Genomic DNA, 24,015 nt, shown 5'->3' on the forward strand with positions numbered 1-24,015 from the left:
CAAGAAGTACGTCGGGAATAACAAGACCACGGAAACTCAAAGACTGTTTTTTATTCAAGGATAACGATTCAGATGAAAAATTTGATAATGATGTATTTTTTTAAAAAGAAGATACGACAAAATGCAGAGGGCATGGAACCCACATTGGAACGTGCAGCTGAACTGGAAACTTCTCCAATTGGTTAGCATAGTAGGTTTTCCACAATCCTTGGAGATTGTGGGGTAAAATTTTGAGAACATTCTGCAGACGCAAAAATTTGCCATGACGGAACGGACGAAATGCGAAATGTCAAGCATAAAAGAGGACTAGGTAAATAAAGGAGGACTCATCTACGTTGAGAGCAGCAGGAGTAAACTAAAATACTGCATGTACAGGGCTGCATATACGGTAACTGTGCTGAAAACTAGGGCCAAAACTTATGTTAGGGACACAAAGCGCGGTTACTGGGTCTTGGTGACTTTGAATTCAAAGCTCCTAAATAAATCCTTAATGAGATGAAGGTTGACCGAACCGACGCAGAGTTTGTTCAGAAGGTACCGAAAACATTCATGAAAGGCGGAGATGAAAAAAGAGTGAATTATGTCTACCCCAAGGAGTGGATCAATCCAAAGGGTGAAAAACAAAAAGGTAATATCATGATAAATGCTGAAATTTTAATGGGGACTTTGTTCATTGAAACTAGAGAAGCGAATGAAGGAACATGGTTATATTTTAAAGACCCTCTGAAACAGGAGCAGACCTTGTTATATCAAGGAGACACATTTGAAATAGATTCAGTACAATAATTGTTCGACCAAGACAAAAAACCAAATATCTTAACGATAGTTAAATTTTCAGACTCGATAACAGCAAAAATAGTCCGCGCCGGGAACAAAAAGTACTTGACGAGCACATTAGACAGAAAAAGAAATTTAGTTGTTCCGTTGAAAAACAGGACAAAACAAATAGACAATTTTCAGCTCTTTGAAACAAACCACAGCAGTTTGTTTTAGACAAAGGAAACGTTGACGGCCACGGAACAAAATTTTTTACCAACAGATATATCTGAGACAGATCTCAGGGACATAAAACTGCACCAACTTTTTGTGTGGGATTTTCGAGGCATGTTTGAAAATCTGATACAAATAGAATTATTAAATTGTCACATATAAACACTGCACAGAGCTACGATTTTAACAACATCAATTAATGGAAACCCACATCAAATTTCCAAAATCCACAAAACGCTCTGGGTACACACCCAGAAAGAGCGGGAGGAAAATTTTATATCCATAGGTTCGCTAAAGTTATTGTACATGTTGTCGAAAACCAGTTTTGTACCGAGGAAGTACCAATTAGGGTGTCTTCTGACAATAGTTCAGAAGGAATTAGATTTATGGTCCCTATTTCTAGAGTATTTCATAGAAATTTCAAACTAATTAATTGCAATTCCATGTACCCGAACGCTCTTGAACCGCAGAATTGGTCATGGATAACATATGGCAGACGAATAAAACTGATTGATAAACCCAATGATATGCCTAATTACAGAGTTAACGTCAATTGGTCAACCTCCGCGCCAATGAAAGGGTTTTTCAATGACATAGACCTGGAACTCAGCAAGAGGGCCCAAAGATTAAGGCATTCGAGAAAAACGATTACAGGAAGAGAAGTTTTCCTGGGACAAGGAGGTTTCGATGAGCCTGAGACTCTAGAGTATTTCAACACCGACTTGAAGTACAGTTAGCAGTGGCATGAATTGCTGATTTTTGAATACCTGGTTAGTGAAGTGAAACAAGTCTGGCATATGGCCAGGGAAATAACCCTCAGTTTGATGACCATTTTTATTGGACTAAAAATCGTATTTTGCCTGGTACGTGTGTTTTTTCAATCAATATGCTACGCAGAGCCACCAATCCTGTGATTGCTCTGCATCCCATCAACCCAATGGGGGAACTAGATTATTTTCATCATCTAAAACAATATACTTAGGAACAAAAATTGACAAGAAAAAGAACAGTTGAACTGTGTGATGGAAATACACACATTGTAGTTATAAAAGCAAAAAAGGTCAAATCTGTACCAGATGTGGCAGAAATTGAGATTGACACATTAAATTAATTAAATGTATGATATGTAGGAATGGAAGAACCTAAAATTGGCGATTATTGATACTATCTACCCGAGTTTTTTGAGGTCAGGTCGATAGTCAGGCACCAAGTGTATCGGATTAATGGAGTAACCTCAAATAAAAGAAACGTGGTGCCATTGACGCAACTGCAACCAACGAACATAGTGGATAGAGCCGCAATTAGTGTTATGGAATTAAATGTGATGCATCAGAGAATCGAGGAACAGCAAAAGGAGATTGACAACAGCGAAATGCTGGGAACTGCCGGGGCTCGGCTCGAAGAGGAGCTCCGGCAGTTAAAACTTGAAAGTCAAAGGTTAAACGATCAATTGCTTGAGACCAAACGACTGCTTGAATACTCTGCGAATCAGCGGTAGTCCTGCAGGAGGCAGGTGGAAACATTGAAGAAAGAGTTGGAGGAGGTTACGAATGTAGCCGAAACAAAGGCAAAAGAACGTACCGCTCTTGTGGATCAGCGGGAGTCTTTAGCTCGGGAAATGGAGAATGCCGAGATAGATATCAGAAAACTAAGGACTAGGGTAAGAACAGAACAGTCCTCAAAGAAGGTCATCCAGAGGAGACTGGAGGCGATCAACGCGCAGAGCCCGTTCAGTTGAACTCCGAACTTCTATTCCTGTACACAGGGGGCCACTACCAGTACTATCCAGAAACATTTCAAAACGTTGGCAATACTCTGTCATCCGGACAACGGTGGTCGGGAGGACCTGTTCAAAATAATTCTTCAGGCAAAGAAAATTATGGAAGATGAGGAGGCCCGTAATATTTATGACAAGCACGGGATTGATAAAGCAGAGGAATATATGAACTCGAAAATGGACCTTTGAAACTCTTGCTTGTGAGTGAGTGGAACACTCATTTTTTCTAAGAATTTTTTAGACATTCTAGAACATTTCGAATTTCTTAGAAAAACGGTAAAAACTAATTGATGACGCATTCCAGTTATCTGGAAACTTATTTTTTCATTTGTTCAAGATCAAAAAATTTTGCGTTTTGTTGTTACAAAGTTAAAGTGTTTTTAACCAGGCCATCAGTAGAAAATAGCACACTGCATATAAAATAAAGGATTACAATTTTTAAAATAAATGCTTAAAACCTTATTTCTCCTTGTATCTGTAGAACTTCACGCTCTGCGAAGAAATTACAGTTGTAAGCAGTGTAGAAGAATAAATTGAAAAGTGAGGACCTAAAACTGTTCACTGTGGAACTGCATTAGCCCTTTCTATCTACTCTGAAGTAACTTTATTGATTGTCAAATCTTTGTGTTCTGTTAAAAAGATTAATCGCAATTAGTTTTTTCTGAGCTGAGGTCGAAAATCAAAGAACGGAATGTTGTTGTACCATGAGGTCTTTATCGATAAAGTCAAAGCCTTTGATTGAATTAAACCTGCATCGTTAATTTTTGTCTCCTTTTTCTTATGTTTTTGATTCAGTTAAATAGACGAGCGAATCTGTTGTAGAAAAATTTTTTCGGCGATTGTCTGAAATTTTTTCGGCGATTGTCTTCTCAAGCTTGTGTAGTAAACCATAGAACTTAATGTATGACATGCTCATAAAATACACAGTGAACGCACAATTCGAAATTTTCACAAAAAATGGGAGAATAAAATGAGATGGTTACTAAGAGTAAACCGGATTTTAACAATACAAAAAAAGCATCATAAATAATGATGGGAATCATCACGGAATGTCAGCTTGACGCGACACGTCAAGGAATGTTTGTTCTTGACGGGATTTGTCAGGCAGGTAAACCTGTTATCTGTTAGTTTAAGATGCTTACGTTACCCCCTTTATTGATTGATGCTTACGTTATATGCAAAATATTTTCGTTGAAATACGTAGTACTTTCAAACCATAGCTATGCTAGCTTTTAATATATGCATATCGTTTATATATGTTCATGTATTGACTTACTTATCTTTAACAGTTTAAACATGTATAAATGGGCGCTAGCAGAAAAGATTCAACTTGATTGCACTCCATAATTGTACCTTGAAGTATCTGTTAAGTTGCTATTGTGCTTTTATAGAGGTGTGCACAAAATTTTTTTCGCCATGGCTTTCTCCATGTCTTTGCACTCTCAAGCTTGTCTCTGGTCTTTGCACTTAATCAAGCTTGTCTTTGCACTATGACAGACTAGTTTTTTAAATAATAATAAATAGAGTCAACGTATAATTGCGGAGATATCACAATTGAAAATTGATACCGTGAAAATTTGATTGCACTCCATAATTTTCTCGAGTTACTATTGTGCTTTCCGGAGGTGCGCAAAAAAGCATTGTATGAGTGGTAGTGAATTTCTTTTTAAAATCTGACCTGCAATTGGTTCCTGCTGCCATTCCGATAAAAGGCAACCGACAAAAATAATAAATAAACGTTCTATAAAAAATAGCTGAGACGAAAAGCCAAGCAGAAGTTTAAATTTGAGGAAGCAAGTTGTGAACAGCGATCAGGAGGAAACCATTTTTCTTAATCGCCAATCGCTCCTGGCCAGAACAGAGTAAATTGGACTGCACAAAAGAACGGAGTTCATCGAGTCACAGAACCATGTTTCAACCCGACACACTAACTCAGGGCACCTTTGGGACATCAGAGTTTTTAAGCTGAGTCGTCCTTGAAGCTGTATATCTGTATAACTGGACCTTTTCTGATTGTTGATCTTTCCCTTTGTTCCCCGCCCTAGTGGGTGCATAATTTTTACACCCCCAGACGCACGTGCCTTATTTTCACACATTGATTTACTATGTAATGTCATGTGCTCTGCAACGGGGGGGGGGGGGGGGGGGGGGGTGCATACTGCACGATCTAATATTCTTAATTTTTTCGTTTGACTGCTTTTCAATCGGTCTTTCTCTGGTCGCAATTGGTGTTGAGATTCACTCAGATTCTGTCATGTCCAGATTAACATAGTAGTAGTAGTAGAGTAGGGTTTAGGGTTAGGTCCACGGGTTTTCACCCTGTTTATGCAGTCAAAATTTTCAGTCGGTTATTAGTTTGCTCATGGGGTTACAGATTCCGCATCTGCAAAGGATCCTCCACATAAAGGGACGAGTACTGGTCATTTTCTTTCAGTTTAACACAACCTCGCATTTAGGATTTGAATTTAAAGAAAAGAAGCTGCCGACCATTTTCCTTGTTACTTTTTAAATTCTTTTAGTTTAGATATCATCACCACCATTTTCTCCGCCCTGTCCTACGGCCAAACTGTCAATTAATTAACCTAATTCTGCATGAAAAGCTAAGCTTTTTTCTTTATGGGTGCTTGAAAAGCAGCGCCTTATCGTAAGGTTCTGACTTGCAGACGCACGTCTAATTCTGTTTTGTTTTGTATGAGCGTGGAGCTCTTTATATTACTACTACTACTACTATCGATGAAGCTCAACAAATATCTAGCATTAATTTCAAAGCCGTGTTGCTGCTTTCCAGATATACATGGACGCTTTCGGCCAAGCCAATCAGCAGAGTCCTCGCCCTTCCCCTCCATTTCCTTCTTCGTTCAATCCTTTGCAGCCGTCGTTTACAGCATCGCCCCCTGGAGCTATGTCTCTTGGTGCACCTCAACCTACTATGGCCAGTCCACCGTTTCCGACCTTAAATGCCCAACAAACGCATCACAGTCCACCACCATTCCCAAGACCCGCAACAGCTCAAAGTGGAGGTTTAGTGATGGGAAATGGCAGCGGCGTTATTCACGTTGGCAACGGAACAGTGCCTCAAAATGGACAAGTTGAAGACAGCGTGAGTCGAAACAATTTTGGAATTTTCCCTCTTTGAGTAGTTCAGCTTGAATCATTTGATCCTTTTAATTAATGTTTTCCAAAACTAATTTGGATGTAATTCTTGATAATTCAAAACCACAGTAATCAAAGTTCTCAGGAAAATGCATTAGGCTGTTAGATTATTATGTTCTGTTTATCATCAAATACCTAAGATGAAATGCGATGCTGCCAGGGAGCTTCTGTTGCTGAAAATTCTTCCAACAGAACTCCAAAAACAAAGTTTCCGTTAAGCAGGTTTTTCAATATTCTGCTTCAGATGAAAAGCCGTTCTAATGCGAACTTTCTTCACCATAATTGAAAAACTGGCCAACAAATGTAAATCAACATACAAAATGCAAGTCAAAATTGAGCAATTCCAAGATATTTTTGTTCCACAATAGAAATAACTTGCAATTTGCATCAGAAGAGAATATCAGAAGTAACTTCTAAATTAATTTAATCAAAAATCAGGTAGTTAATTGCGGAAGCGTTTCAATAAACAGGAAAGTTGCTGGATTGACAATGATTTTTATAATGTTATATTAAGAACCCGAACTTTAGTTTATTTTTAAATTTAAGAAGTTAACGGTGTTTTGGGTTATGTTTTCAGCATTAACAATGCGATTGTTTTAATATCTTGAAATTTTTGGTGCCTGTAAAGAAAGCACATTCAAGTGCCGCTCTTCGTTACTGGCTTCTATTGGATCGATCGGAGTTGTTTAAATCCCTTAATAAATCGAATCGTCAAAAGACAGTATCTATTACACCAAGTCCGCAAGCATCTGTAAAATCTGCTAAGTTGAATCTGAGAACGAGCAGATAAACTTAATGTAGAAATATTTCAAAACCTTTCGGTGAAGTGAGGCTGTTTGAATAGATCATTTTGGTCCTTTTTGTGTGTTTCTAGTATTGTTAGTGTTCTTTATTGGCTTTAATGAGATATTTACGCCAATTCAGGATATCTCCCTTTAAAATGAAGTTATTTGAGGGCAGGTTTTAGAAGCAGTTCGTACGTAGGAAGTGATTGACGCATTTTAATTATATCTCAATAATCTTACTTTTCATTTAAAAAATGATACTTAGCTGGCTTTTTCCTGGCTTGCTTTCCTGTCCAGTGCTAGTCCGCAAGATATCAATACTTGAGATTTTTGACATAGTAGTTTCCGCAATTTGAATGACATGTTTCAGAGTGACGTGCAAGAGATCATAGACGAGCGTGAAAGTGAGCCAGTAAAGCCATTTTACAACGATCAATCTCTTCTCAAATACAAGCAGGAAATAGTTGACAGTATGGATACCTCAGAACCTCCACAGCCTATCACAGACGTTGTGGAAGACTCGGGTGATCACCAAGAGACCCCGAGCGAGACCTCCGAGCAGACTGAGTCTGCAAAATATCAGGCTGAACAAGAGGAGCCATCTGCTCCGGTTGTAGAAGAAGTTATTGACGACGAGGAGGAAGAAGAAGAAACAATTGAAGGTAAACCAGCTCTACCTTGCGTCGTTAAGGTTTTACTTCTATTGATTTTGTTAACGCTCTTTCTAATTTTCAATCTAAACCACTTACGAATTGGTTAATTATATATAAATTAGAACACATCGAATTGTAATAGGGTTATTCTGCGCCTGTCTGTTCACAGTTATGAATTAAATTTGTCTTCCTGCTTGTTTTAGAAAATAAAACCATTGATGAGGAACAAGTTGATGAACCCGAAGCAGCAGTCGAAGACGTTGCTGAAGAGACGAATGAAAGTGAACAAATTGCTGAAGAAACAGAGGAAATAGAGAAGGCAGATAAACAGGAAAGTAGTGCGGATGAGCATGAACTAATTGTGAATGAAAGTGACGATAAAACAACTGATGAGGATGAAAAGAGTAATGAAGAACCCGAAGATGAAGCATCTCCAATTGCCGATGAAGTCGTAGATGAGAAAACTGAAGAAGTCACTGAAGATGTTGGCGAAGATGTTACAGAGGAGGCAGAAATTGTAGAAGAGAACAAAACTGTCGATGAGGAAATAGTCGAAGACTCAGGTCAGGCTCGAACAATGGCTTCTAGAATAATTAGTTTTTTGGATTGTAGATTAGGTTAACTGGATTAAGTGAATGTAAAGATGACTGACTTTGTCTAGAGGGGTTTTTGAAAGGTCTATGCTACCGGAAGTTCAGGACGATACTTTTGGATTTTATACAGAAATTAAGAGGTAAATTATAAAAACCAGTTTTTATAAAATTGATTTCGCGAATTAAGTAATCTTTCAGAGTTGGGCTTTCAATTGTTTTGTGACAAAAAAAATTTGTGACTAGATTTAAAAAGATTTTAAAAAGCTGGACAAACTGTGACGAAAAATCTCTTTTTCTGAAGAGATTATAGGTAAAGGAATATCAGATCCATGTTGACAAGCAAAAACCGACAAGTGCTTCAAAATACTTTAGTTTTAGGATCTCAAAAGTCATTTTTATTGACTGTATGTTACATGGTCGTCATGGTGAGTGCAAAATGATAGATTGCAGTATTTTACTATAATGCAATGTATGCATCAAAAGTTTTGACAAAAGTTATTGATTGCGCTCAATTGAAGTTTATAGCAATTATATTAATCCCTATTTGATATATTATTTTTTTCGTGTGACCATTTGACTTTCTTTCCTCCAAAACGGTATAAACACGTGAAAATAAGTGGGTATTCAGTATCTTTGAAGGCTTTACGGTTTACTAGTCTCTAAGTATGTAATTTACCGCAACTGTCCAGGAGACATAAATCCACGTTGCGAGGTGGGGTTCTTAGAGTTCGACCCCACCCCTTCTCCGCCACCACTTCATCCCCTCCACCCCAATCTAGCCATAACCCGTTTCGTTCAATCACCTACCTAAGCTGCAGTCAGCTACTGAATTAGTCACCTGCTCACCAGTCATTTGAGAGCGATTCGCGCGACGTTAGTCGATTATGTTCAAAATAATTTTGATAATGTTTTTATAGAATCCCAATGTTTGAAAGTAAAGTATTCGAAGTGCTTCAACTGTGCTTTGCTGAAATCTCATTGGTTCGTTGAATGTTTTCGAGATTAACTTTCGAGAAGTTGCAAAGAATCCAAAAATGTATGGTTTGAAATAAATTGAAAAAAATGAGTTTTTAGTGAAAATAGTTGTTGTTGCGTATTATACCACAAACGGTGATAATCGATTTTTTAACAGCCAGTATATCTGGTCTCACGGCGTTGCAGATCAAAAAGGAAAAATGTAATTCATTTTCTGTGGTTAAAATGTACAATTAAATCAATATTTTTAATTGCTTTGGCAATTTGTCTTAGCCTGAGCAGTTATCTCTTACTTCAATTTTTTTGGGTTCAATTTCCTTAATGATGACACACATTCTTTGATATACTTTTCAATAAGAAAAAAATTGAACCCTCTCAGCGGTTTCGATCTGCAATATTTAAACAAAATGGTTCTGTAAACGTTCAGATATTAAAATTGATCTGGGCATGAAATTTCCGTAATCAGGGAAAAATTGCCCGTGACTTTTACCACCGCAAACGTGTTCCTATTCCTCTAGTAACTGGTGCGAACGAGAATTTTTCATCAATTTTTAAAGTTTCTGAAATCTTATAAAATTTTGCAGCTTTTGTGAAGCTGTTGTTCTTACTTAAACTTAAATTTATTGCTTTAGAACATTCAAATAAAATTTTTAACCGTGGATGAAAAATTTAGTCTTCAAATGATGGCTTTCGAGAAAATTGTAAGCTATTTGGTGAGAAGAGTTTGGGGACTTTCACACCTGCTATTCAAATCGGCAAATTTTGATGACAAAAACAACGCCATATCGGCAAGTATTTCGCATCCCTCAAAAATCTGGCCACTGATTATAGGATTTTTTTAGTAGCAAACAAACTGCCATACCTGTGCTTGATTAAGCCTGTGAGGAGGCTGTCATTTCTATGCACCATCTGACAGCTCGGAAAGGATATATTCTTCCTTCTTAGCAACGTAATAATGGCATTTATAGGGCCTTCGCATTTGTGAAAGCGCATAGTGATTGACTCAATTTGTAGTCAATTGCTTTTAACACATTCAAAGTTCTACAAGTCTCATTTTTCGTTTACAATTAAGACGTGCTGCTTGTTATTGAAGTTGTACTGGTAAATAGTTGTGGTTATCTGAGTGTTGTCTTCGCAGCTGAGAAAGCGGAAGAGACCACTGAAACTGTGACTGAAGAGAAAGAAGCCGTTGATGAGGAGAAAGCTGTAGTTGATGAGGAGAAGGCTGACGATGAAATTGCTGAAGATAGCGAGAAAACCGAAGAAGAGACTGGGCCGAAAGACGGCGAAGACGGTGATACAACGGAAGATCAGCAACCGGATGATGCTCCGACAGACGATGTTGTTGTGTCACCCAAAGCTTCCCCGAAATCAGCCAAGAAGTCCCCATCTCCTTCACAGAAATCGACACCTCCGTCTTCAGGTAGACCTCAGAGGCAGAGGAGTCCTGTAAAACCCACCGACTTCTCACCTGCAACCCCTGTCAAACGAAAGGTGAGCGAGAACAAACTTTGTTTCTTTTTTTTTTCGCTATAACTTACATGCGATTATTCCAGTAGTCCTCTGATCTCATAGTCATTGTAATTTTAATTATAGCACCTTAGATCAAAAAATTAGGCCTTTCAAAAGAAGTATTCGCATAGTTTTGATTGACGTCATTGTTTTTTATCCTAAATTCTTGCTAAATTTGTGACCATAACGATGGATCACTGTTTTAGAAGTCAGAATCTCCAGAGAAAACCCCTAAAACCAAATCAGCATCACCGGAAGCAAAGTCGAAGAAAACAACACCTAAATCATCTCCTGCACCTCCCGCCAAGTCGCCTAGAGAACGAAAGACGCCTACACCATCTCCCAAAGTGAAATCTCCGCGGAAGAGGTCTCCTGCGGCTGTCAAGGACAAGGCGGAGAAAGAAACCGAGGAGGAAACCGAAGAGGTTGGAGAATTTTTGTTGTTTTGATAGCTATATTCATGATCTTCTCGTATTCTTTTAAGGTCCGTCGTTTTAAACGTTGTTGAAATCCGGTTGAACATAGTTCAAAAGCTCAAAACGGCCAATCTGTTAAGTGAGTTCAGCAGGTCAATTTACATGGGTGTAAATGTTTGTTACTCTCATTATTGTCGATTTTTTTTGCAAATTTTGTGAAAATCTTTGATCATACATTTGAGATTAATTTTTATACCCTGAATTGAATTTAAATCGTTAATACGAACAATAGTTACTGATCAAAAACTGGTGGCCGTGACCTTTACCTATAAATCTGGTTTTAGAAATAGATGATCGAGCAAGCATAGTACTTCTCTTACTTTTTCTTCTAGAATAAAGCGTGTTCAGTTTCTACAATTTTTTGTTACAAACCATTGCAGATCTAAATTGCAGCAGGTTGTTGACACTTGGATATATAATTGATAACAAACAAATTGAAACCAGTCCGTTTCTGATATTTGCTCAGGCGTGACTTTTCATTCCAGCTTGGTACGAGTTGACTGATGCTTGTGATGAATCGATTTGGTATCGTTCCCACATTAACAAGTTCTTTTCCACCGTCTTGATAACCTTTAGGAACAAACAAATGCTTGTTTTTGCAACGGTGGTTTGGTGTTCCAATCAGATAGAGATTATACGGAATGTTAACTTACTCTATACCCCATTATTAAGTTGATAACTTGTCCACATTTAAATAAAATGTTTCCGAATTTAATATGTTTTACCGTTTCTTCACATATCGTTGAGTTTGAGTTTGCAGTTTTGGCGCTTCGTAGATGACGGTGACAATTGTTGTCACAAATTCGCATATATCGTCATTCACGATGGAAAAGGTATACGTTAACAGTGGACAAATGCGACGGAAAAGCATGAATATTGTCTATATTGGTGAATAACGTTACCGTTGTCCACGGTTTCCATAAGCCTAAAACTTTTTTGCTCGAATTTATTTAGCCATTACTTGAGACCCTATTCAAAGATTTAATCGTTCTTATGATATGGGTAACTGCAGTACTGATAATTGCTTTCTTTATCCATATTTAGTGTTGAGAGGGATATCTCAGTTATTAATCGCCATTAGGTTTTCTTTCATTTGAGCTTAATTGCCATGTTAACTATCGCGGTTAGTAACCATGGACAACAGTGACGAAATATTTAAACGGTTGTCCACACTTGCTCTGAAACAGGCATGGTGCATAATTGTGTCGGTTATCTCCAAACTGGAAGCAAATGTGAACTAAATTTGCTTACTGTAACAAATTTCGACACACGCTTATAACCCTAATCTTAAAACATGGTCGTGAATAAGAATGATGAACTCTTAAATTGGTTTATTAATACGTAATGAGTTTAGGGGCTTATGATGTAAAAGTTGAGTTACCCCCGACCAACCTATACGCTGAAACTGGATACTATGATCATTTTTGTAGTTCAAGGGTGGGATCTATTGGAATTTCAGGTCACGGCAAAGGCTGTAGAGAAGGCAGCTCCCACAGGCGGCAGTAGGAGTAGTTCAAGGTCAACATCAGCTGCAGAAGTCACTGAAACAACCACCACCACCACCTCAACTGGGAGGGGAAAAAAGACTGCTGCTGCAGCAAAGAAACCAGAACCTGCAAAGAAACCAGAACCTAAAAAGGTATAGCTGTAATTTTGTTTTTCCATTAGGATGTATTCTGTTTCGGCCCTTAGTGGGCGTATAAAATTTGCCTCCCCCCGCCCCCACCACCACCAAGAGCACGTACTATTTTTTACGTAGTGACGTGCTAAATAACAACGTATATCTTACTCGGGTCATAAAAAACGCTGGGACCGAAACAGAATAGATCGTCGATTAAAATCTGCATGATAGTAGAGAAAGTGGCAAAATTTTCTGTTTGATTACGGGTTGATGTACTATGTCCAAATAAGACTGCATAAGATTCTGCATAAGATTCCTTACTTACAGCATTCCGTACTTATGTTTTAGGCAGCTCCTAAGAGGCAAGCAGCCCCGCCTGCCCCTCGAGTAGAAGGAACAAGGCGTAGTGCACGAGTAGCTGCCTTGGATGAACCAGCACCTGCAACTTCAGAGGTTGGTTCAAATTCAGCGTTTTTAATCAATCCTTTGGTTGTGTGACTTTGTTTTTTTTTGTCAGCAAAAATGAGCATTTCCAAACTAATAGTATTTGCTTTTTTTACTTAGCACTTCAAATGAAAAATTTATATATTCGGTTATGTCACACAACCAAAATCATGATTATTATAATGTGAAAATTAGGTTCCGCTTTTTTCGATTTTTGAGTATTTGCAAAATAGTTCTTTTACACTTCATGCGCTTGCTCCTAAGCGGTGATATTCATCTAAATCCGGGTCCCTTTTCTCACATTCGTGAATCGGGCATGCTGATAGACATAGTTACAAAAGATTGCAAAAATCTAAACATTTGTCTTTTCAATGCACGCAGTTTGAAAAACAAATATGACTTTTTCACTGACTTTTTGACAAATTTGACTCATAACACAATAGTGATCCTAACTGAAACTTGGTTGAATGAAACAGATATTTATCCAGAGAATTTTTTGAGTCCAAAACACAAATTTTATTCAAAATCAAGGTCATCAAAGACAGGAGTAAACAAGGGTGGGGGTGTTGCCATCTGGGTTCCTAAGGACATATCTTCAAAACAGCGAAATGATCTAAATATACTCAATGAAAGCTTTTTTGAGTCCTTATGGGTAGAAATATCTGGGCTATCGGTTAGCAAAATCCTAATTAATGCTTCGTATTGTCCAAATAAAAACTTGGGAAACTATTTCATTGACAAATTAACATCCGAGACTTCCTCGGCGTACTCAATCACTGACGAAGTTTTCCTTTTTGGCGATTATAATCTCAATTATTTCAACGAAAGAGAATCCACTTTATTGGATGAATTTGCGAGTAATTCCGGCCTTACCTTGTCAAACACAGAAAAACCATCGCGAGTCACCAGCCAAGGCGTAACACTAATCGATCATGGGTTTTCCAGCAAAAACCAAATTCAAGATGTTCAGATTTTTTCGCCATCAGTTGAAATGGATCACTTGATTGTTTTATACACTACCAATTTTCTTGTTGAACCTAAAAACAGGAAGCAAAGTTTTATCAGTAGAAACAAAAGAAAGTTCGGTGCAAATAAATTTAGTCTTGATCTTTCAAATCAGGAGTGGAGTAACTTATATCATTGTGAAGATGGAAATAGCATGTACAATGTTTTCATAAACGTTTCCAGTACTACTCTAGAGTTCCACGCCCCACTTATGAAAAACTTTCAACCAGAAAGAAAAAATGCTGAAAAACCTTGGCTGACAAAAGACCTGAGAGAAGAAATCACCAAAAAACAGACTTTTTAATATCTGAAAAAAGAACCCATCGGAGCAAGCGCATACCATTTTAAAATATCAGAGAAATTTGGTTAATAGGCGTTTAAAAACAGCCCAAAACAGAGTGTCTCGTTATAGACAAACTAGTCGATGGTGAAATGGAAGTAGAAAATGAACTTGATATTGCAAATTGTCTCAATAGAAGTTTTCAAAAACTAGGCTTATACAATGGACAATATATGAGCGCTCCAAATATTTCTCGCATAGAAGTTAGGGAAGTTTTGCTTCAGAACAGTTACACTAAAGGAACTATATGATGCCATCGATTCACTCTCCGGGTCCAGGCGTTTTTAATGCTTGGGCAATCAAGGCAGCAAAGCTTGCAATCGGAACCCATTTGCAGTTTGTTTTTAACACATGCATTAGTCAAAATATTTTCCCGGAAAATTCAAAACTTGCTTTCATTAGTCCGGTCTACAAAAAAGGGGACGTAAACATTTGCGAGAACTATAGGCCTATCTCAATTACTCCAATGTTTGCAAAACTCTTTGAGTGTATACTTCTCAATCAGGTTAACGAATTTATACAACATTTTTGAACGGTACACAGTTTGGTTTTCAAAAACATAAGTCTTCTACAGATTCTGTTTTACACTTAATCGAAGCATTACAAGAAAACTATGAAATTAAAATTTTCAGTTGCTGTTTTTATTGATCTAGCTAAAGCATTCAATTTGATATCGTACGAAATTTTTTCTCAAAAAAATTGAAGCTTACGGTTTTTCACAAAGTGCAGTTGAATTATTTGCATCATTTCTTAAAAACAGACAGCAGTGTGTTAAGATAAATGATGTTTTTTCAGAATGGTTGGAAACAAATCATGGTGTTCCACAGGGAGCGGTTTTAGGGCCACTAGTTTTTCTTCTCTACATTAATGATTTTGGAGAAAAGGTACAAGGAAACTTAGACATAATTCAATTTGCTGATGACAAAAGTTTCCATTTTTAGCAGAAACAATGTCAGCGAACTGAAAAAATGTGTTTGAAATACTGGAGAAAACAGATAATTATCTAAAGCAAAACAAATTAACCATGAATACCGTTAAAACTGAACTTCTTTGCGTCTCGAAGGAAAATGAAAATTTTGAACCAATAGTTTTTCGGGGACAAGAAATTAAACCACAAAGTCACTGCAGATACTTGGGTATAATAATTGATTCTAAATTAAATTTTCATGTACAACTCAACAAAGTCCTATCAAATATGGCCACAGCGATTAGATCCATATTCCTTTTACGTTATCAGTTACCTCTGAAAGCACGATTGATGCTATTCAAATCCCTAGTCCTTTCTCATTTAACATTCAGTGCTCTATTTTTTCCGAACTTGAACTTCTTTGCAATGCAGCGAATTAATCGACAAATCAATTCGGGAATTAAAGTTTGCTATATGAGAAAAAAGTTTGAGAGATCGACAGATCTCTTAGTAAAATCTGACATTTTGCCTGCAGAACTTTTAATAAGCCATATGAGTGTTTCAAAACTTAGGAATGATTTTCCATTATTGAAATCAGACGGCACTGAGATTTTTTTTATGTGGTTATGTCTTAGTAAGATAAAACAACCGAATTGAACAGCTAATTCTTAAAAGGTCGAGCAGTCGATCATTACGAAAAAGAAGCATCCAAAAATGGAATAAACTTCCGCGTGACGTCCGGACTATCAGATCACGCTCAAAGTTTAAACGCATGTTAAAACAGCATCTGCTCCAACAATTCAAACTTGTACCGTTGGAAAGGAACTTTGGTGGCTTCAAAAGTTATTTTTACCTTTAAAAAACGGAACCACTAATTTTGAGTTTTAACATTGTACTAATTTTGTTTATATAATTTTAAACCTGTAATATTTAACCCCTGGGTTAGATTTTCAATTTACTTGTTTAAATAAAAATAATAATAATAAGCATGAGTTTCGACAACCCCATTCGAACCCAACCCCTCGTCCAGACTTCTCCACCTCTTCACTCCGCGTTTCGGCGATTTTTTCACGTGCAGCAATTTGAATTCTTTTCTCACGGTTTTTAGTCTTGGTTTTTTGCAAATTCTAGTACCCTTGTTCTAATGGTGAATAATAGCATTTTTTGAATGTTTTTTCAAAAAATATGATTGCATTTTTGGCGTGTTTGTCCAATTTCCAAAATTGTATTCTTTGGATGTTGATTTGGTTCATTAGAATCAGCCTCTTTTCTCACTGTAAGAAATATAACTTTTGCGTGTTGCTGATGATTCGATTGTTTTTGCGTTAAGTGTCTGAAAACCTTGATTATTTTTCAATTTTTCCAAAGCGCTCCTTTATTTCTTGTCTGATGCTTTTGTCCGGGGCATCATTTCTTGCTTTTGATTGTCAGTAAGTTTTCGGCTAAATCGCTTGATACTGTTTTGATCATAAATGAGTTAGCTCACTCTCTAAATTACTTTTGAAGCTAATATTAAGGTCGATAAGGTTATTATTAAACCTTCCAAGGTCAGTAATTTTTTTAAATTCAACGATAATGAAATTCAACGATAAACCAAGTAGAATTAAGCAATTTTATGTTTTCATAAAAAGTTTTCTAGAAGAACTGAATTTTAAAATAGGTTTTATAGATTGCATCGGAAAAACATACTCAATTCCATATCTCTTGTTATCAATTCACAGTAAGTCTATTATGCGACCATCTTAGTACCCATCCGGCTATGTTAATGAATTTTTCCAGCTGTTTGCAACACTTATCATATGTTATGGGACTGTTAATTTGAATGATAGAAATCTCAATCTGTCCGTCTTAGTTTTTTTAATTGCTGTCAAACGAGGTTTGTTGCAATTGTGTCAGTCCTGTGGTCTTTTTATGCGATTTTTTTACTTGACCAATTTTTTTCTGACCCTTTTAACTTTTCATTCTCAACAAGGCAGCTCGGTAATGTGCAATCGCACATAAGGTTCCGACCCCGCTCATACACAATTTTGACATAATTGTCTACCAAATGAGAAACAGATACAAAAGCACAAAAAATTCAAGTATTTTTCAAAAAAAAAACTGGTGTATGAACGAAAAGATAGCCTCCAAAGCAAATAACTCAGTGGAGTAAAAAATGATGCATTAGATTGATGAGATATACCGATATTAAGAAAGCGAGCGAAGACGAACGGCAAAATCAAACAACAACAACAAACATTAATTACATCAAAAAAATTATGTCTGTTTTAAAAAACAAAACTTAATAACGAAGTCAAAATAGCGTCAGATAAAACTGAAAATAAACAAAATAACTTGTATTTCACCAGAAAAAAATGGTTATTCACCAGTTCATAATAAAGCTTGGTAACAATTAGACAAAAAAGAACAGAAACTAAAGTTAGAAAAAAAAGAACAATTAATTTCAAAGTAATGAAAACCATTAGGAATCAACTAAAATATCTCATAGGTTTACAATTACCAATGCTTCTATAGAAGGGAATTAAGAACTCTGGGTATTAAATTTTTTATGCAGTTACAAAAAGAACAACAAATAGACAACAAACTAAAATTCAATTAAAACTTGCCAGAAAATGCTTTGGAAGCCGTAAAGCCATACTTTGGCCCCCAAAATATGTTCGATTGCACCTTCTTCGAACACCGATACTGTATTATCTGCCCCCTCATTAATAGAAGTAAGCAACAATCGGACAAAAAAGAAAATGCAAAATTAAGTAATACTTGTTTTCTTTCGAAAAAAAATTATTTCCAAAGACATGAAAACCGTTAATAACAAAATGAAAAAGTTGAACAGGTTCGTCCATTCTTCCAAAGGAAGCCCTTGAGACCTGCAATTATCCAGAAAATGGCTATCAAATACGTCAAATATGACAAAAATTAAAAATTCGTTCACTTTTTTTTGTGAAAAACCCGTGTGGAAGACAGTAAAGTCATAACGAATTCTCTTAAAACATTAGATTTTATGATACTAATCCCTTTTTACACCTTCCCTTGAAATGTATTATGTGACCTCTCATTAATGAAAATAAGTAACAATTAGACCAAAAAGAAAAAAGCAAGATTATGTAACTTGTTTTTTTTTTGAAAAAAATATTTTTCCGAAGACATGAAAGCCATTAATTACAAAATGAAAAAAATGAATATGATCGTTTATTCTTCCAAAGGATGCCCTCGAGTTCTGCAATTAACCAGAACATATCTTACGTGTACAAAAAGGACGTTAAATATGACAAAAATCAAAAATTAATTTACTTTTTTTTGTGAAAAACCAGTGTCGAAGCCAGTAAATTCATAACGAGTTCTTTAAAAACATTAGATTTTGAGACACCAATTTGTTTTGACACCTTCCCTGGACAAAAATGTTATCTTAAACCTTTAATTAACGAGACCAGGTAACAAACAGACAACAAAAGGAAAAAAAATGCGAAAATGAATTGTTTTTTTTTTTCATTTTGGAAAACAATTGTTTTCAAAGTCATGAAAGTCTTATATATCTTCTAATATCAAAACGCCGGCTCATCTACTCTTCCAGGAAAAGCAAATCAAACCTGGTCGTTGTACAGGAAATTAAATACGACTAAGCAGACAAAGTAAAAACGACACTTAAAGACAAAATTCAATTTAATTCTTCGAGAAAGTATTGTCGGATTTAATTATTAAGGATTTAATTATTATCAATTGTGCGTTATTTTGAACGCGAAAAATGTGACATATGAACTGAATATAACGTGACAATTTGACAAAATTAGAAAACATGAAAAATGGGCAAATACCTAAAAATTAAAAAAAGTTTGAAATCTAGTAGTATCAAAGCCAAAACACCATAACTTAAGGCGTAAAACCGCAATAAAGACTAAATTTGAATTCAGCAGAAAGAAGGAGCACTCTTTGATTGCTGACACTAAGCTACAAGTTGACCAAAGTAAGACAAAAATGGAGGCAAATTTCAATAAGCAATTTTTTATTCAAAAGTCAAATATTTTAAAAGTCGAAACGACCATAAGCTTTCAAGCAATCAACTAGATAAATTGATTTCAAGCTTTCAAGCTTATTAAGAAGCCAGTGGGACCTATCACTAGTGAGCTTTGATTTGAAATGTTCTGTTTTTTAATTGATATAAAAAATATAAATCGAATTATTTTTTAAAAAACCGACTGATGACATTTTTTTTTGGATTGTAACGTCCAAGAATGGTACAGAACTAGTCCTGCTAGTGTTGATTGTCCATTAGGAATATTTAGTTTTTGGAATGTCACTGATATAGATACTTTGTTCGTTAAAAAATCAAAAGTAAATGCTGCGTTTTTGATAATCAACGAATAAAGTTAGCAAAAAACGGCGAAGTTTTATTTACAGAGCACTCTCAACGGAAGTTGAAGTGGAATTAGCCCCTATTTTAGTCTACAAAGATTGTGTTAGTGGTGTTTGGGTGTGAACTTCCTGCAAATTTAATCTTAGTGGACTAAAGGAACTTATTTCGTGCTGTTTTTGATGAAAAAGTCTGAATTTTGTGAAATTTTTAGCCGGAATTTGAAAATAGCCGACAATGTATTTTGTCTTTAAACGTAAAATCAACAACATTTTCATGAAAAATTTTATTAAGTTTTATCAAAATTGGCGAAATTTTAGTCAAAAATTCCTAAAAGGTGAATGAAATCAACGGAATTCACTATATTTTCTCGAAAGTTTAAACCTCGATATCTCCCTGTCAAAAACGAAAATCGAAAAAATCTTTTAAATTCCATATTCTACGCTGGACAAGCTTTCTAATGATACCAGTCTCAACTCTCTACGATGAATATATCGATCGGCCAAAATTGACTGAACAAAAAAAACCCAGTTGAGTATATAGTTCCTCCCCCCTCAAGAGGGGTCGGAACAAAAATGGGATAATTAGGTAAAACTCGGGGGTATTAAGTGTCTGAACTATTCTCTCACAGAATTACTAGCCTCTAATTGTGTGATTTACCAAACTGTTTTTAGGAGGCAGTTTCATGGTGTGAAGGGTGGTTCTTAATCTTAAATTTTTGACGCCCTCCCCTGAGTCGCACCCCCCTTAAGTCAACCCGCCCTTAACACTCCCCAGTCCAGCCGCCTCCACCTGGCGATGTGGACCTCCTCTCGTCCAGCCCCAGCCCTCCCAAACCTAAACACCCCACCCTCAAAGTGGGGTCTTTGCTTCCCATTATCCCCCCCCCCCCCCCCCCCCCCCCTATCGCTTGACCCCCTCCCCACTCCGCTCATCCCCTAAAATTCTAGCATCCCTAAGCTACCTTCTAACAAAGCCAGCCGCTCGCCGTTTGTCTGAGAGCAATTCGCCCGACATTAGTCGTCAGTGTTTATTAATTCCTATTTCTGATCCTTGAGTGATTTTCTGATCCTTCACTTCTTGCGTTTTTCGTGATTCCCATTCGCATTTTTAAGCATCAGTCACATTATAAGCAATTGGGGAGTTTACTACTAAAAGTGAAATGAAAAGTGTGCCTATATTGGTGCCGTTATTTTTCACTTCAAGTCCTAATAGTGCTATATAATAACCTCTAATGACGGTTATGTTAGTTAGTTACGTTTATAATTATGTTTTAAGCCTGCAAGCAAGAAGTCCAAGCGCAAATAATCGAGTCATAATCCAGGAATTTTCTACGGAACTTCAAGGAATGTTCGGCCTTCACGAGTGAGAAAAAGAAGCTCTGCAGTGAATTTGTTGGGAAGTAGTCACGCCCCCACATTCATCGAATGACTGCATTTCAATAATTAGGCAATGTGATACAGGCTTGTATATGGAACTAAACTCTGACTTAATGTTCTTGCTCAGATCAAACCTTAGATCTTCCTATGATTGGTATATCTGGCAATTTAGAGATTTAATTCTTTTAAATTGGGAAAATCAAACATATCCGAAACGCAAGAATTGGGGTTGAAAATATAGCTTTGATCTGAGCTACAGGGCCTAGATTGATTTGATTTGTTTCGTTATTGGCGAACGAATAAGTTTGTTTGTTTTGTTCTTGTTTTAATTTCGCTTTCAGGTTTTATTTGATATTGTCCATTTATGTTGGCATTTCGTTCATGGCTTCATGTTCTTTTCTTGTTATTGCTTCCTAGATGTCGATTTCTCCGCTGTGGAAATAATGTCTTCAAAATGATAGATATTGGTTGTTCCACTCCCAGTATGTTGCTCTACTGGTTGGAGCGTTTACCATAAAATCAAAGTTCAAATTTAAAAAAAATAGATGAAAGTGAATGAAAAAAGTATTCGATGCTCAATTGCATGCTGTGGGGTTTTTCAAACGTTCGATAATTCCATCTTCATGGGATTGTAAACTATTTTTTTAAAAAATAATTTAAATTTAAGATCGGAGAAATCGATGTTCTATGATTTTCTATCGGTTTTATTTTTGTCTTAAATTTTATGTAGCTGATAAAATGTATTTGCTCAATAGCAATAACTTCTAACTTTTCTTCAATCGAATTATTTCCACTGATAATAGTCAAGTAAGTGTTGACTCTCTAATACGTAGCGTCTCTTTTGTCTCTATTTTAAGTATTTAAAACTCACTTATTGCTTAAAGTTTAATGTGTCTAACTTCTATCAATGTAATTTTAGCGTCTTTTTGAGCAATTGTACCTAAAGTGTTCTTGCAGCATATATTGTCTGTTATCAAATAACATCCATTCATTAAAAAGTTTGATAATAAAAAATTCACTTTTCTTAGAAGTAGAAAGTAAAATTCTTGGGCAAAGGTACAATTGATAATAAATTCCAGAAACAGTGTTTCCAAATCAACAAATTTGTAAAAAATAACTAATTGATTTTGTCATTTTGGATATAGGAAACACTTTGATTTGTTTGTAACTTTACTAAGTATGTCCCTTTTAATGTAATATTAACTAATTTTAATGGACATTCAAATGATATTTGTTGTTAAAATGATCTACGTTTTAGCGGTTAGCATTCCTTAAGTTGCAAAATGTTGCGAATATTTAAAACGTAATTGACAATTCTGTTGGTGGATTTTGAGTTAATCGCAATGTGTGAGATCTGTCCTTTATTGCTGTCCCATTTAAAAAACTGTCCTCCCTTCCCCCCCCCCCCTCCCACCCACCCACCCAGCCACATCGTACAACTTCTGTTTTCATCAGTACGTGTGGCCAAACTTAAATGCACATCTCTGTACATTGATATTTTATAGAATTTATAGTACATTTTTTTTCTAGAATATTCCATTACAGGGATCTGCAAATCGAATCAATGACCGTTAGAGGATTGGGGGGGGGGGGGGGGGGGTGTTTCCGTTATTAACTCCTATGATGAAAAGGCGCTCCTCTTATATGTAAGTATGTTAAACTGCAACTGTTCCTGTTTCAATTCGTTTTCTTGTCACTATGCTAGTATATTTGAGTAATTGACTTATTACATGTTTTATAAAGTAGTTCTGATTTGTATTGAACGATAACAATAATTCATGTCTTACTTGAAACCTCTTACTTGCTAAGCCACTGGCCTACTTTTGTAGAATACATAAGAGAAAAACATGAGACGACAACGTCGCATGATTCTGTCCAGACCAAATAAACGTGAGCTTGTGAATGGAATATTCACACAGTTGTTTCAACATTTATTACGTTAGGCACGGTGTCAGGACAATTTACCCAATTCCATTTTACCCAATGCCATTATACCCAATGCCATTTTACCCAACCTGCCATTTTACCCAATGCCATTTTACCCAATGCCAACTTACCCAATTTACCCCATTGCTAAATTAACCAGAACGACTATTTAGCCGACTAGAAAATAAATGGCCCGTGGGACTTGATATGAAACTATCACAACCGAACATGGGATTAGCGAACTATATAATTAATTGGCCTGTGGGACTTGATATGAAACTATCACAACCGAACATGGGATTAGCGAACTATCTAATTAATTGGCCTGTTGGACTTGATATGAAACTATCACAACCGAACATGGGATTAGCGAACTATATAATTAATTGGCCTGTGGGACTTGATATGAAACTATCACAACCGAACATGGGATTAGCGAACTATATAATTAATTGGCCTGTGGGACTTGATATGAAACTATCACAACCGAACATGGGATTATATTGTCCACAAATATTTTAAACCATCCTTGTAATAGCGACTGCTAATTTGTAATCGGATAATTGAACAAAAAGATCAAAGAACATTGGGTAAGTTGGTATTGGGTAAAATGGCATTGGGTAAAATGGCATTGGGTAAAATGGCAGGTTGGGTAAAATGGCGTAGGGTAAAATGGCATTGGGTAAAATGGAATTGGGTAAATTGTCATGTAACCGTTAGGCACATACCCTACTTGGGAAGGACAAATACCCTTTGTAACATAATTGTTAAATTTCGGCATCCTAGTGCTAAAAGTTTTAAGCGATTCGGTTGAAACTTATGAATTAACCAGTATGTTTGGTTTTAAAAATGATAATACCGACAAAAAATTAGGGTATGGATTTTCGCTAGAAATCATTTTAATACTATTTTATTCTATTTTCATAATTGTTTTCTAATAACCGCGAAGAGATAGCGGCTATTATTGGGGACATCGTGGTTTTTAATAGCCGCACAGCGGTAGCTGGTGCTATTATTGGCCTTCTCTTGGTTTTTACAATTCAAAGAATTTGAATTGTATTGGGTCGCTGTCTTTTTTTTTATCTGTTCACACATTTTCATGATTTTTGAAGTCAAATTGGAGTTGTGATT

At 36.3% G+C, this 24,015-nt stretch overlaps 1 protein-coding gene across 1 annotated transcript; it reads left to right on the forward strand.

The window, feature by feature from the left end:
* The first annotated feature begins 5,552 nt into the window (after nt 1–5,552).
* Nucleotides 5,553–21,101, forward strand: LOC142337913 (uncharacterized). The gene is made up of 8 exons (XM_075387548.1): nt 5,553–5,867; nt 7,076–7,367; nt 7,562–7,921; nt 10,065–10,420; nt 10,645–10,863; nt 12,374–12,553; nt 12,884–12,988; nt 20,858–21,101. Exons 1-8 carry the CDS (start codon nt 5,562–5,564, stop codon nt 20,885–20,887), a joined length of 1,848 nt encoding a protein of 615 aa, XP_075243663.1. The 5' UTR covers nt 5,553–5,561; the 3' UTR covers nt 20,888–21,101.
* The last annotated feature ends 2,914 nt before the right edge of the window (nt 21,102–24,015 follow it).

Source organism: Convolutriloba macropyga, chromosome 4 (assembly GCF_964194025.1).
Source record: "Convolutriloba macropyga chromosome 4, txConMacr16.3, whole genome shotgun sequence".
NCBI lineage: Eukaryota > Metazoa > Xenacoelomorpha > Acoela > Convolutidae > Convolutriloba > Convolutriloba macropyga.